This window comes from Aaosphaeria arxii (genome assembly GCF_010015735.1).
Source record: "Aaosphaeria arxii CBS 175.79 unplaced genomic scaffold BU24scaffold_1, whole genome shotgun sequence".
Taxonomy (NCBI): domain Eukaryota; kingdom Fungi; phylum Ascomycota; class Dothideomycetes; order Pleosporales; genus Aaosphaeria; species Aaosphaeria arxii.
The window spans coordinates 4,295,742-4,309,643 of record NW_022983474.1 but is presented as its reverse complement, the minus strand read 5'-3'; the positions used below and the strand labels follow the sequence as shown (position 1 = coordinate 4,309,643).

The window sequence follows — 13,902 nt, the reverse complement described above, 5'->3', positions numbered from 1 at the left end:
TGAATTGGGAAGGCTAGTCTGCATGGCCCGAACCGGGTGCGATGCTGGTGTATTCGAGTGGCGTAAGATTCAATACAGTGACGTAGATATCGGATGATACAGCCACAGTTATTACCAGTCTACCCCATGTCCGTTGAAGGGGGCATGTAGCCATCCGACGGATACCAGTTGAATGGGTCCGAGAAGTCAAGCGCGGGGTTCATTGTAGTATCTATGCTGTTTGTCAAATCCAGCCAGCTATGTGTAGCAGCATTGCCTAGATGTGGAGGTGAAGCCCAGTTTCCATTCGGGAGTATGTTGCTCTGGCCTTGCATAGTACTATCCCACAACGTCTGTCTTTGTTAGCAGGTTGGATACTATATGCACACTGATTGACATTACCCAGTCAATTTCGGACGGAATATTGGACAAATCCACTGAGGTGGGCATTGAAGCCCAGTGCTGCGGCGGTAGTGATTCGCCTAACATCCCCATGGCTTCCGACGAGAGGCCTAAAGGAGTATTGCCAGTATCTGACTCCTGTCAGTGTTTGTATCAACTAAGATCAGCGAGATACTTACACTGATCGAACCCATTGAAAGATGTTGTTTGATTGTCAGGTTTGGGTGATACATGCTTTGCTGTCTTTTGGAGCATTGCTCTCAAGACACCAGCTCCGCGAGATGCTTCACGGAAACGATTCGGATAGTTTGTCCATATTGTGTGCGTATTCTCTAAGATTCCGAATAACTCACGTACTCGGGGAGAAGAAGGATTCGTTGCCTGTAGATGGTTCTGGAAGCAAAGTCAGTGAACTGGGAACAGTTACTAGCACAACATGAGAGCTTCAAGGTGAACACCACGACTAAGAGCGAGCAGACATTCATCAACCACTACACTTACCAGCTCAAGACAGAGTATCATAGCAGCAAGCAGAAAATCGTATGTGTTCAGTGAGCTCATGTACCACCAGACCTTGTTCAATTGCCCTCCAGGTTGGCAGGCATGATAGATGACTTGCTGGCTTTGCAATATAGCCTCGGCACTGTTAAGACAAATATTACGCGAGTCAAGGAATTTAGGATCAGATTGACCAGCTGTGAGATAGTTGCGATGCAAAACAATTCTGGTCTTCTGGTAAAGAAGCTCGACATTGAAGCGACCCATGATGACGAAAGGCTGCTCTGTGATGCACTCGTCCATGGGTTTGACCCGCATCACATCGGGAATATTTGCATGCGCCTCTTCAAGACGATCATTCAAAATCATGATATCCGAATGGCTTGGGGCCGTGATCTTTTGGGACAACTCAGCAGCTTCAGCAAACACACAACAAATCCGAAATTTGGAGATGGTATAAAGGGCCGGAGTAACCTCAGTGACTGGGCGCGCAGGCGGTAAAGCGGGCATATCGGGAGATAAATCAGAGTCTTGAAGGTTCATCGGTGCGCGAACGTCGCTTTCCACCCGCCGAATCAGGGTAGGGAGTCCGATAGCGAAAGATATCAGTGTGTCCCACATGTTGAGAACGTGCCAAATGCGTCTCCTCATCTCTCCGTGGAATGGGCTGATGTTGGTGAAATTACTTGGATCCCGATGGTAACCCATGCGCATAGCAACTCGCAATGCCACGCCATTCATGAGCCAAACCTTTGATTGGAGGTCATCTCTTCGAAGAAATTCGCAACATGAGTAGAGCATCAGTGTTTCGAGCATATATGACTGAGTCTTGACCATGTCCGCTAGGACTATGGCAGAAGACGCCAGCTGTTGAAATCGATTGATCGCACGAGACATGTCGTCGGCCTTGTTTAACATCGATGCGATGTTATTGCCATATAATGTGGTGTGCGCAACCATGCCTGGGTTTCGCGGTCCGACGATGATACCCATGGCCATGATACAGTATAGCAAGGCAATCCACATGATAGGTGTATCAGTAGGATCTTTCCAAAATTGTTTATATTCTTCTTGAAACGTGGGCGCATGTATAAGGAAGAGTAACGGGTCTGCACTGTTGAACCAGAGTGACAGAAGCCGGTCAGTCTCGTCCTTCACTGGCATCTCCTGGATCAGCATAGCTTTCGTTACTGGCTTTGGAATACCAAAGGTCACGGTAGACCGAGTGTGGAAACCGTCCCAGTCCTCGTCCCGAGGCTCTTCCGAGGATTCTTGTTCGTCCAAGCTCTCTTTCACTTCTTCAATCTCCTGAAGCAAGCTTGTCCAATGTCCAGCCCCCACATAGGTTTCGGAGCCATCACTTGTTATATGGAGTTTGCCGAAAGAGTCGACGTTAGGCCCATCCTGCGAGCTTTTGGAATTTTTATTTTCTCCTTTTATTTTCTTCGATTTGGTTTCATCTGTGGTTTCCCCCGCACCGCCTTTCTGGCACTGACCTTTTTCATTCATAAGACTTACGACGAGATTCTCCAAGTTCCTGATGCGGCCGCGCATGTTTTGCGCTTGCTTGTTTTTAGGAGGAGGCGGGACATATTTGCACTCATCGTGACGAGCCCTTTTTATGCATTGGTCACATACAGGGTGTTCACGATTGCACTTGAGTTTTCCCAATCGACATGGTGCACAGCTTAGTTGGGGCCGGGCTCGTTTGATGGGAGGGCGGGGCAAGATGTGATCCAGCTGGGGAGGGGAAGCGGACACCGCAGTGGCATCGGAACTGTTGGATGGACTCTGTTCCGCCATATCGATAATATCGCTGGTTTCTGGACGAAGGATCGTTGTGCTGGAATATTCCTGGAACCTTGGGACCTTCTATGCTGTTTGAATGCTCCAAGTTGAGGCCGAATGCCCCAATGTCGTTAGGAAGGCTGAGGCAGTTGTGACATATAATGGGAAGTCAAGTACTGAAGTGCGAGGAACGAGGGAGCGAACAGACTTTCAGTCACCACGCATCCATACAAGAACTTTAAGGTCTCTCTCTCCTCCTTTCGGACTTCTTCTCTAACAGCAGTGCTGACAGGAGTGGGGGCAAAATGTTTAAGTTAGACCTTCTCAAATGACTTAGCGCCGAGATCTGCACATCTGGCTCAAACCGCCCGCCCCGCACTTGGGGAACCTCCAACCAGTCACATTTGCCCATCTGCGGAGTTCCTCCTCACCACCGATACACAGCAAAGTGACCAACAACGACGACCATGATACCCCAGGTTGGCAGTGCAACTCGTCTGCTTTCCAGGTCCTCATCGATTTTGTCGCATTCAGCAGCCTGGCGGTCATCACGTATTCCTAGTGCCCAATTACTACACCGACGCACTCTCATATCTACATCAACCCCTCCCGCAGCAACCGTCCCAGAATTCGCATTTGCATTCGAGTAAGGCAAGGACATCCCCCGAATACGACTCCCAAAGCTTACAATAACACCAGCATCGATGGCGTCCTCGTCCGGAGTTCCGATCCTCTCCCTCGCGCCCACCAAGCCCTCTCATACCTCCAATCCCAACGCATACCCTTCATTCTCCTCACCAACGGCGGCGGCCAGCATGAATCCGAGCGCGTCGCCGACCTAAGCAAGAAACTCGAAGTCCCCCTCGACACGAGCAACTTCATCCAGAGCCACACGCCGTTCGCAGACATGGAAGAGTACAAGGACAAGACCGTCCTTGTGGTTGGCGGAGTGGAAGACAAGTGCCGCATCGTCGCAGAACGCTACGGGTTCAAGAGCGTCGTGACGCCAGGAGACATCCTCACAGCATACCCGGCAGTCTGGCCGTTCTCCCAGCAGCTCCTCGACTACTACAAGACGTTCTCCCGACCGCTCCCCGCACCCATCGACGCCTCTTCGCCGTCCACCTCCCTCAAGATCGACGCTGTCTTCGTGTACAACGACCCACGAGACTGGGGCCTCGACCTCCAAGTCGTAAAAGACGTATTGCTCTCCAAAAACGGCATCCTCGGCACCTTCTCGGAGAAAAACGGCGACGCTTCCCTCCCCAACAAAGGCTTCCAGCAAGACGGACAGCCGCCATTATACTTTTCGAACCCGGATCTGCTGTGGGCGGCGAAGTACCATCTCCCGCGGTTAGGCCAGGGCGGGTTTCGCGAGGCGTTGGAGGGCGTGTGGGCAGCGTTGACGGGCGGAGAGAAGAACGGTGTCACGCTGGACAAGATCGTAATGGGGAAGCCGCACCAGCCTACGTATGCGTTCGCGGAGAAGCGGCTCATTGCGCACAGGAAGAACCTGCTAAGCCAGTTCGATGGCAGGCTGGGCCATTTGAAGAGGGTGTATATGGTTGGCGATAACCCGGAGAGTGATATTTTGGGTGGGAACAGTTATAGGAGTCCTCATGGCACGGATTGGGTCAGCGTTTTGGTGCAGACTGGTGTCTATGTCGAGGGGACGACGCCGGCGCACCAGCCTAGACACATCGTTGGAGACGTTTGGGATGCGGTTAGCTGGGCGGCTGAGCGCGAGCAGTGGAAGAATTGATGCGTTTCTTGCATAGAAAGCGTGGAGTTGGCGTGGCACTAGATCACGATTCAGACGGCATAGGAAGTGCATATTGGATAATTGGGTTCTATTCATATCATCATAGGTTCAGAAACTATACACTACTTGACTAATTGTCACTCTTCGATACTACGCATTCTTGGTCTTGCTCCATCTATTTCTCGTCCCAGACAATGTTGTTGGGGCTACCGAAGATCTTCTGAAGGGTAGCGATCTGAGCGCCGATCTTGCCAGACTCTGCGCTGCGGGCGAAGATCTCGACGCTGGCAGAGTCCTGGTTGCCGACGGCGATCAAGTTTCCAGCCTTGTTGACTGCGAAGTGACGAGGGGTGAGGCCGCCGGAGGGAGCGAGCTGGACGAAGCTCAACTTGCCGTCATCGCTGGGCTTGAGGACGAGGAGGGAGTCGGAGTCGATCTGGGTGGAGTTGCTGGGGTTGGGGTTCTTAACCTTGAAGACGGGGGCCTTGCGGTTGGACACGGTGACGAAGCGGTTGTCAGGGGAGACCGAGATCTCTCCGCCCGCGGCGCCGGCGGGCGTGGCCTGGTTCGGTCCGAAAGAGCTTTGCTCCTGGATCTGGTTGAGGGTGAGGGTGCTGTTGGCGTAGCTGACTTGGTAGCTGGTGACCTTGTTGACAAGCTCGTTGATGACGAAGAGGTATGTGGGCGCCTTCTTGCCGTAGTTCCTGGTCTTTGGCTGCCAGAAAGCTGCGTGGCGGGGTCCGTAGCCGGGTGCGGTTACGAAGGACTTTTGCTCGGTGAGCTTGGAGGAGGAATCGATGCCGTAGATGCGGATGAGATCAGAGCCCAAATCGGGGAAGACGATGAATTTGCCCGTGGGGTCAATGACGGAGTGGTGAACATGGGGTGCTTCCTGCTGGGGCTTGGGACCCGTGGGCTGGCCCGCAAAGTTGAATTCCTGGAGAACCGAGAATGAGCCATTGGCATTGACCTTCAGGTTCGTGATGGCGGAGCCGCCGTAGTGAGCCACAGCAACAGCTCCGTTGTTGTTGAAGAATTGCGTAGACACAGGGCCTTGGAAGGGCAAGTTCGTCGTCGAGCTCTTGGTGAGGCTGCCGTCCGAGTTGATCAGGAGGGTGTTCAATGTCGCAGCTGCGTCTTGCCAGCCCTCGTTTGTGCAAACAATTCGGCTGCCGCCAATGGCAAGATCAAGCCATGTGGGTGCGCTTCCGCACTCCTTGTTCTCAGAGAGAGTCTTGAGAGAGCCCCCGCCTACGCCGGGCGTGAATTCGAGGGTGCTGACAGCTCCGACTGTGGAGCCCTCCGGGGCGTATGAAGAAACCCAAAGCTTGACAGCCGAGGCGGACGTCGCCAACGAGGCGATGAGGAGCTTAGAGAGTGCCATTGAGGCTGGTGATGTCGGTGTTGGAGTTGATGTGGTTGATGTGGAGGTCCGGGGTCTGTGGTATAAGAAAGGTCGACAAAGACCAGGAGTCGTTATATGGACTCGGTGAAAGTAGCGCAGGGAAGCAGATGTCGAAAACGAACGGTGTTCCAGGGCATGAAAAGAAGAATTCTTGAGGGTTATGCAGGATTTATAACAAACAGAAGGAAGCTTCACAACAGCAGTGGTGACTGCAGAGGCCATGACCACTACTTTTTTACCCACTCCACTCACCCACTCACCCACTATACAAGGTACTGTACCTACCGGGAGCTTGGTCTTGTGATCCGACGGAGTGTCGAATACCCAGGTGACTCGTTCAATTGGATGGTGATATTACAATTCGCCCGCCTTGCAGTATCGGGAGAATTGACCGGGACATGGACAGGGACATGGACAGGGAAGTTCAACAGGGAGATGATGCAGACAAGAGTACAAGCCTACAAGGTACAGGGCTAGAGGGCAGTCGCTGTCAGCAACAGGAACAGCAATAGCAACAACAAACGGCGTTGAACGGCGTGAACGACGCAACGACAAAAAGCAAAGTCAAAGGACAAGGGGGCTGAGGTGGAGACTGGAGACGTCGCCCGCGGTAATGGAAATATAAATGATGCGGCGCAAAAGGCACGCGTTTCCGCTGCGGGCCGTAGCTTATTGGAGCGCATAGATTGGTCAGAGGGCCTCTCTGCTCTGCATCTTCTCTGTTCCGTAGAGATTGAGCCTGGCTTTCTCTATATCGATATATTGACTTGGCCTTCTAAATGCCTGCCGAACACGCCCCCAAAACCCCTACTTTCCCGGTCCAGGCCAGCTTGGAGATGTCGCCTCTTGGCTGAGACTTGTGTTGCTTGGTTCTCACGTCGTGGCTTTCAGGCACAGTTCTGAGATTTGCGTCCTACAAACCTATGGCCCATCCGTATGATTGCATTGTGCTGACAGTAATTGTCATTGGGTTTCAGAAATGCAGTGGATGGAGATTGCGATGTGCCTCAAGCGGGTGGCTGTGAGCGCTTTGTCAATGCGGTTAAGTCGCGATCGGCAAAAGGGGCACAGCGCCCAACACCGGCGTTTGTGAAACAACCTACTAATAATAATCCGCGGGGGAGAACGGTGGGGACGATCATGGAGAGGACGGGAGGCGTAAGAAACGTCGTGGACGATGCGTATTGCTGGCAAAGCGTGTATGTATGTCTCTATCGATATGCTGTCCCAGAATACACAACCTTGCCTCAATTCAAAGCATCAAAGAACGTTAACGATTTTCTAGAATGGCAGAAATAGATTGATCTGTTTGTGCCTCCCCAGTAGTTGTGAACACATTGCTAAGCCCCTCAACTACGGTCATGCCTGTACTTCGGATGCTGTGGACATTTCGTCGGCGCAAAAGGCCCGCCATTTATCAACTTCCAACCGTGGGTCTTGCGCAAGTCGCCTAGGGCCAACACTGTAATATCAAAGTTCATACAAGTACAGATATTACAGTACATACACATCTATGTACATAGACCTCCTCAAGTTCTGTGCTTTTCTCGCGTTAATCGAACCTAATATTGCGCAAAATTGAAGGCTGGTTTGACACATATATTGACCCTGGGTCGATTTCGCGTAAAAGAATCTAACGATGCTCATATATTAACTTCGACGATGGTGACATCGATGGCCTCAACTCTGGGCTTGTGCATGATCGCACAATGTTGTAGAACATTCGCTTATCCTCAGTTCGCGCCAGGCCGCACGCCTAAGGAACCTCCGGACCTTCGGGGGATTACTACCCTTGACCATTGGTTCCCTTGTCGACGTCGACTTTGTACTTGGATACACATTGTCCGCGGCATGTAACTCTTGCTTACAGAACGAATTGTCCGCCCTAGGAAGTCATGCACCTAGAGACTGACCTCTAGCCACTACGGAATCTTTGACAGAGATATCGTGATAGTGACCATTACCATACCCAATTGGAACATACCCATGCCATTCGCTATAGATTGACGATCTCATCTTGTCGACGTTCTGACTTCAAGATCTCTGCGTAGACTATACCTGCTCACGGCGGTGCAATCAACTTCACGATGCGTCACTACTCGAAGAAGTCAATTGCCTTTCTCCACTTTGAAATAACGATGTGCTCAACTTACACCCATGTGAAGTTGAGGTGTAAATACACTCCAACTTGTAGCAGGCTTCAACTTCACTTCAGTTCGATAGCGTTTGCGATAACTTTAGTGCGTCTCCAACTGCTTCAGGCTTGCCCATGTGAGGGTTTATATCACCTACTAGACTCACCTAACTTGCCTTGATCGTCAACTTCCTCCATCGAAGTCTACCGCCCTCAAGGTTCACCGATATTTTGGATCAACTTGATTTCTTCTCTAACCATCACTAGAGAGCGCCACGGCTTTATCTCAGCCCGTTCCCCAATAGCTTCACCCATAAGATCTTCATGATCCATATAAGAAGCACTACTTCCCGGAAAGCTTCGATACCACTATCAAACTTACCCAGCATCAGCCGATCTTCTCTTTCTTCCGATATCATGACTGAACACTACTTCTAACGGCTACAAATTCGATCATATCCACACCTTCATGGCCTCTATTTGGTAGCTTATGGCAAGCTATAGAGAACACTGCTAATTTACAGTCCTTATCAACTTCATAATTCGCTATTTATTATCACCATTTATTTCCATATCTCTTATTTAGCATCACTCATCTACAGCCGGCCGGACTGGACTATCTCACGATATTTCGTTCGCCTATATCCTCACCGCCTCTGGGAATTCACCAGCATCACGACTTCTATGCCAGTACGACGAGTTCAAAGTATCATTACTTCTAGAAGTTGATCAACTTTACCTCTAGCACCAGACATCGATACCAAATCTACTCATGGGATGAAAACCAATATCCCTGCCATTCTCAAGAGATAGATATGGCAAGTTTCCTCGGCCGGCTACGGTCAAACGTGCAACTCTTCAAGCGAAAACGGCCCTGTTCTTTGTACGGGGACTCAGACGATGAGTCTACATCGAGGCACGCTAAAAGAAGAGCTGGAAGTCCAATAATCATTACTGATAGCGATGATGATGATGACGACGTGAAAGAAGTGAAACCACGAGGATATGGCGGCAGAGGATCTATTTTTGATCCTATCGTACTTCCAGAATGGCACAGTCCCAGTATCATCTCGGACGAGAGTAAGGGAGAGCTGGTAGAGATCTCGGATGATGAGGATGAAGACTGGGACTACGAAGACCAGGACGACGAAGACGGCAATGATGAAGAATCGCCGCTTTTCAAAGCTCCCGCACCTCTGAGTCCATCGCCACTGCCCAATGCTCTTCCATCACGAAGTCAAAATCTCTGGGCCGGTGCTCCTGGTGTGGGTGATTATGCCAAGGAAGAAAGTCCCATTGAGCGAAGCAAATTTCCGGCATTTCTGGATCTCATTAATGATTCAGACGCGGATAATGGGGATGATGAGAATGGCTCGCTTCATGAAGGGACCGACGATGAAGATGAAGATCATGTATTTTCTTTCACCGGCACGAGTAGTTCGCAACTCTCCCAATCTACCCTTGCTCTTTCTCAGGAGACGGATGTCACCTCGATCTCTTCAGCATCGAGTCAGTCCCAAGAAGCAACCAGGCCGAAGCATTCTATCTGGGCCACCAAGACCAAGGATATCGAGGCATTTTTCGCAGGTACTTCGTCCAAGCCCGGTGCCGATCGATACAGCGTTCAATACGACAACCAAGTGACACTTGACTTAGTCACACGTAAGAAGCTTTTCTGGTACAGGTACTGGAAGATCTGTCTACCGCAGATCCGTCGTACATTCAACCGATACCTAGAGCATGCTAATGCTTCCGACGACGAGCAATGCTACCTTTACAAAGGGCCCCGGCTGGCTAGCGCAGGACGAGTGCTTTCGCTAACTGCACAGTTCCGGCATAAAGGTCATATGGAGAGATTGACCATCAACGTGGGCCTCGTAGCCATGCTCCTAGACGATCGGATAACGGATGCTCACCGCAAAGGAATCGTCGAAGAAGGTTTCCATGCCTCTCACCTATGTGGGAATTGGACCTGCATTAACAGCAGGCACATAGTCCCGGAATTAGGAGCCGTGAATATCAACCGCAATCGTTGCTTTCCAAAGATGGAGGAGGCTTGCTGGCATACACCACCCTGTATGAAGCATCTCAAACAAGACGGTCATAATTTGAGATCAATACCGGCAGCCAAGCTCCTACAACCACCACGACCTTCCATTTACCACAATTCGTATGGATTCCATGATCTCTTCAAGTATTAGCTAGGAACGAATGTCCAGGGCTTCGATCCCATATGAGACTGTTATTCGGAGGAAAGGTACATGATGCCATCTACATACTATTTTAGTTTACGGACAATCTCATCATGAGAGGTTGTTTTGAATTATTTACAATCATATACTGGCTACATACTATGAGGATATTAGCAGGATTTCTCATACAGGCGGAATCATCTTATTTACATTTGATCTATCAACCTACGGTATTCATTGCAACATTACACTTGGAGAAGTGAAGAAACATATAGCGACTGCACATCATGCCTTCATCATGAGGTTCCGGTATGACCCAAAGCATAAGTTGCATGTGTGTTGGTGAGGTTCACTGTTGGGCCCAACAGACAAGAGGTACATTTGCATGGTACTGTCGTGTTTGTTTCCTTCATCGGGCAAACAAGATTGTTTGGCCGCATAGGGCGCCGTAGTAGACGCACGGAGTTTGTAGAAATACTTCATACAATAGACTAGTTGATGTTTGCTGGTCTCACATGGCATGGCCTGTCATCGCCAGGCTGCAACAATGGTCTGGGGTAGGGATAGCTCCATAGTCAGAGCTTCTGATTCCCAAAGCCTCACGTTTGGCCACAAGTACCATCTCAATTGTTCTGGTCGCAGCTGTTCGTCATCGCTCACGATTGCCACAAACAAATTATTGTCGCAAATGGTGAGCATAATTCACGGCTGGCAACTCTAGTACTAATGTTGATGCTGGTGTCTGGGACAATAATAGTTTAACCATATCCCAACTTCACCGCAGAGTGATTGCTAGAGGCTAGAGGTGACGGACTGATCTCAGGATTGATATCTTTTAATTGATACATAATAGATGTCTGATATCTGTGTGAATTGATGAAAAGATCCTGCGATACTGTCAAGCATCGGTGCATTGTTGCCAGCCTATTCAGGTTCAGTTCTTATTGTTACTTCACTCACTCTCATCTTCCACTACCAACCAACCTTCACCACTCCACTCCACTCCCTCCACCTCACTTCACTTCAACTTCGAAAAAATCTACTCCTTCCCGAGGGATTCAGTCTCATCCTAGTCCGGTATCATCCATCGCAACTGTGACCACAGACTTCTTTCCTTCTTCTTCTCTTCTTCACTTCCCAAGTTGCTACCTGTCGTAAAGAAGTCGAGCAACCTGCGCCTACCAAATTCATCTCCCCGACGCCCCAGCAACGCAATTCAAAACAAGCCATCTAACTTTGTAAGTATCTCGACGCCTCTGCCATCTGCCATCTGCCATCACCAATCCCACCACGAGCGCAGCGGTTTCCTCTAATCTACAGTCATTGACCAGCGCAATTGCATCTCTACAGATCGCTACGCTCCATCTATACGCCTTCAAGCTATACCGACCGAGCAGCCCTTCTCCAGATACCTTAAAACAGCCAATACAATAGTCTTGTCAACCTCGGTCACAGCTGTGACCCAAGCCACTTTCACACTCCATACAGTGGAAGCTCACCGGCGCCCTATCTTCCGCACAGGCCAACTTCATCTACAGAAGAGTTAACATCCTAAAGCCATGGCTCGCCGTCAAGACCGTGGAGGTTTGCTCAAGGAAGAGGAACGCCCTACCTCTGGCCCCATGTCTCTTGCAGGCTTCATCAGGCCAGAAGGTGGCCGCCGAAAGAATAGCAATAGGATTTGGCGACCTTTCCAGCTAAGCGATCTTGGAGATGAAGATTCAGATGATAGCTCCAACGATGTCGAAGAGATTGATGTCGAGAAAGACCCGGTTGCAAGCTATAAGATTAACAGAAGATCTACTAATGATTCCATTCGAGCGACCGCCGCTCCTTTCCACCCGAAGGCCTTCCTCACAACTTTGCTGCAAGCATCGACGACAGGCAAACAAAAGAGTGAGAAACCCCCGAGACTTCTCAACCCAGAAGCGGCACCCGTTGTATTCGCGAAGAAAAGCACTGAAGCTCCCGGCCTCACTGATGCAGGCCGCGACATCAAGGAGGAATACATTAGGGTGTTTGGGAAGCCCTTGCCTAACCCGATCAGCCTCTCAGGGAGTCTTGGGGAATTTGACGGTCAAGTCAAGTTCATAGGCCATCCAAACCATGATGTCTCAGCACACCAGTGGTCAGCAGAGTCCTACCAGTGGGTAAACATTGGTCTTTACTCTCACAGCCGTGGCAGGATTGAGGGATCTTTAGCTTCAGACCGTCTCCAAGCTTCGCTTGTTCGATTCAATTCAGTCGAATACTTCAAGACCGTCGCAGATCTGCGACAACGCCCCGGACAGATGAGGCCCCAATTCGAGAATACTCAAACAGCTAGTCAGCCTTGCAGTCAAAAGTCGACAGACCACCATCGTCATAGCCTTTTCGAGACTCCGTACTTCGATTCGTCTTCCTCCAGTGCAGGTCCCAGCCAAGATTCGCCTTCGCTCAACAATACCACAAACCAACACGCTGGGTCCAATTATGAGTCAACACGGGCAGATCTGGGAATGATTAAAATTGGCTCCAATCTCCTAGAAGACCCCTTCGTTGCCAGTAAAGACGACCAATTCAACACTCGCACAGAGATGGCAAGGACTTTCTACTCCTCCGACATCAGCAAGTCTGACTGGAACACCATTTTCCCTACGATATCTGCTCCTCGTGTTGCCGACACCACATATCCAGCACTTGGCAGCTTTGCAGAGCTTGAGAAACAAAACTTCATGCGTGATGAACAGCGGCGAATTGATGCAATGAGGTTCAACATTTCATCCGCAGGCCGAGCAAGTGACCACACTTGGCTCAATTCAACTCTATCCCACAATGAGGCTCCGCAACGACAGACAACTGAAGGACCATTCCCATTGTCGGGAGTCCAAAACAGCCACTTGCCGATCACTAGACCGACCGTCAATTCAAATCTGACTGTTCCGGATTTCTTCACTCATGATCACCGGACTTCGGTATCAAAGTCGCAGCCTACAGCCGGCTATACCATCGCGAATCCGCACCGCAACAACTCTTCTAATCTGAACGCAAAGGCCGCACCATACATTTCAAAGTCTGCCCTGCTTGAATCGTCAGACGAATTCGCGGCAGACATTCAAGCCTTGAGTAACGAGACAGCGAAGAGAAATGGCTATAGCAACCTTGAACGCCCGCTTCCAGATGCGAATATTCTCCGCGGCTGGCCAACATCACAAAATTGGAATGGCCCTTTCTTCATGGGCGATACCCCAGACAACTGTATCTCCCCTACCCCAGTGAGCAAAATCCGTTATGACGAACGCGGGGAACGCCTACAAGCAGCCAGTGCCGCTCTCATGGCAACTGCGTATGCGGAAATGAAGTATCGTCGCCATCAAGCAGGAACTATTCCCACGAACGACGGAACCAGATTCGAGGACACCCCAGTCTTTGTTAGACTGCACGATAATCTACTTCCGTATGTCCAAGAAAACCGCTCGAGCCGAGCACGAGACTACTTTACTTCGGCATGGGATTCGCGCAACGGCTTTCAAATGGACGGCAGGCGTTACGGTAACGACAGATTCTTCAGCGAAGGATGGCTTGGATCACCTTTACCAGCTTCGGATTTGAACAGCAATCATCGAAGTCTTAATGTAGACTCCTGGAACGACCGACCAATGTTCAACAGCCTTTCATGTCACCACCCTTCAGTCATCGGCAGTGAACGGGCCAACATGAGAGCACCGAGGATCCGCTAAGACAGTGAGGAACACCACCGATC

At 50.3% G+C, this 13,902-nt stretch overlaps 5 protein-coding genes across 5 annotated transcripts; 3 read left to right on the top strand and 2 right to left on the bottom strand.

Moving 5' to 3' along the window:
• Positions 1-13: 13 nt before the first annotated feature.
• BU24DRAFT_488249 (uncharacterized protein) lies at positions 14-2,962 on the bottom strand (the record flags this gene model as incomplete). The annotated part of the gene is made up of 5 exons (XM_033533532.1): positions 883-2,962; positions 561-774; positions 382-512; positions 124-332; positions 14-44 (listed from the first exon to the last, which is right to left on the bottom strand). The coding sequence occupies exons 1-5, from the start codon at positions 2,680-2,682 to the stop codon at positions 14-16; spliced, it is 2,385 nt and encodes a 794-aa protein (XP_033390266.1). The 5' UTR covers positions 2,683-2,962.
• Positions 2,963-3,131: 169 nt separating this feature from the next.
• On the top strand, positions 3,132-4,574 carry BU24DRAFT_417575 (cat eye syndrome critical region protein 5 precursor; the record flags this gene model as incomplete). Its single annotated transcript, XM_033526754.1, has 2 exons — positions 3,132-3,313; positions 3,367-4,574. The coding sequence occupies 2 exons, from the start codon at positions 3,135-3,137 to the stop codon at positions 4,427-4,429; spliced, it is 1,242 nt and encodes a 413-aa protein (XP_033390265.1). The 3' UTR covers positions 4,430-4,574.
• A 30-nt stretch (positions 4,575-4,604) lies between these two features.
• Positions 4,605-5,813, bottom strand: BU24DRAFT_488247 (YkgB protein; the record flags this gene model as incomplete). The annotated part of the gene is made up of 1 exon (XM_033533531.1): positions 4,605-5,813. One exon carries the CDS (start codon positions 5,811-5,813, stop codon positions 4,605-4,607), a length of 1,209 nt encoding a protein of 402 aa, XP_033390264.1.
• Positions 5,814-8,783: 2,970 nt separating this feature from the next.
• BU24DRAFT_457843 (uncharacterized protein) lies at positions 8,784-10,169 on the top strand (the record flags this gene model as incomplete). Its single annotated transcript, XM_033531575.1, has 1 exon — positions 8,784-10,169. The coding sequence occupies one exon, from the start codon at positions 8,784-8,786 to the stop codon at positions 10,167-10,169; it is 1,386 nt and encodes a 461-aa protein (XP_033390263.1).
• A 1,550-nt stretch (positions 10,170-11,719) lies between these two features.
• BU24DRAFT_457842 (uncharacterized protein) lies at positions 11,720-13,879 on the top strand (the record flags this gene model as incomplete). The annotated part of the gene is made up of 1 exon (XM_033531574.1): positions 11,720-13,879. One exon carries the CDS (start codon positions 11,720-11,722, stop codon positions 13,877-13,879), a length of 2,160 nt encoding a protein of 719 aa, XP_033390262.1.
• Between the last annotated feature and the right edge of the window lie 23 nt (positions 13,880-13,902).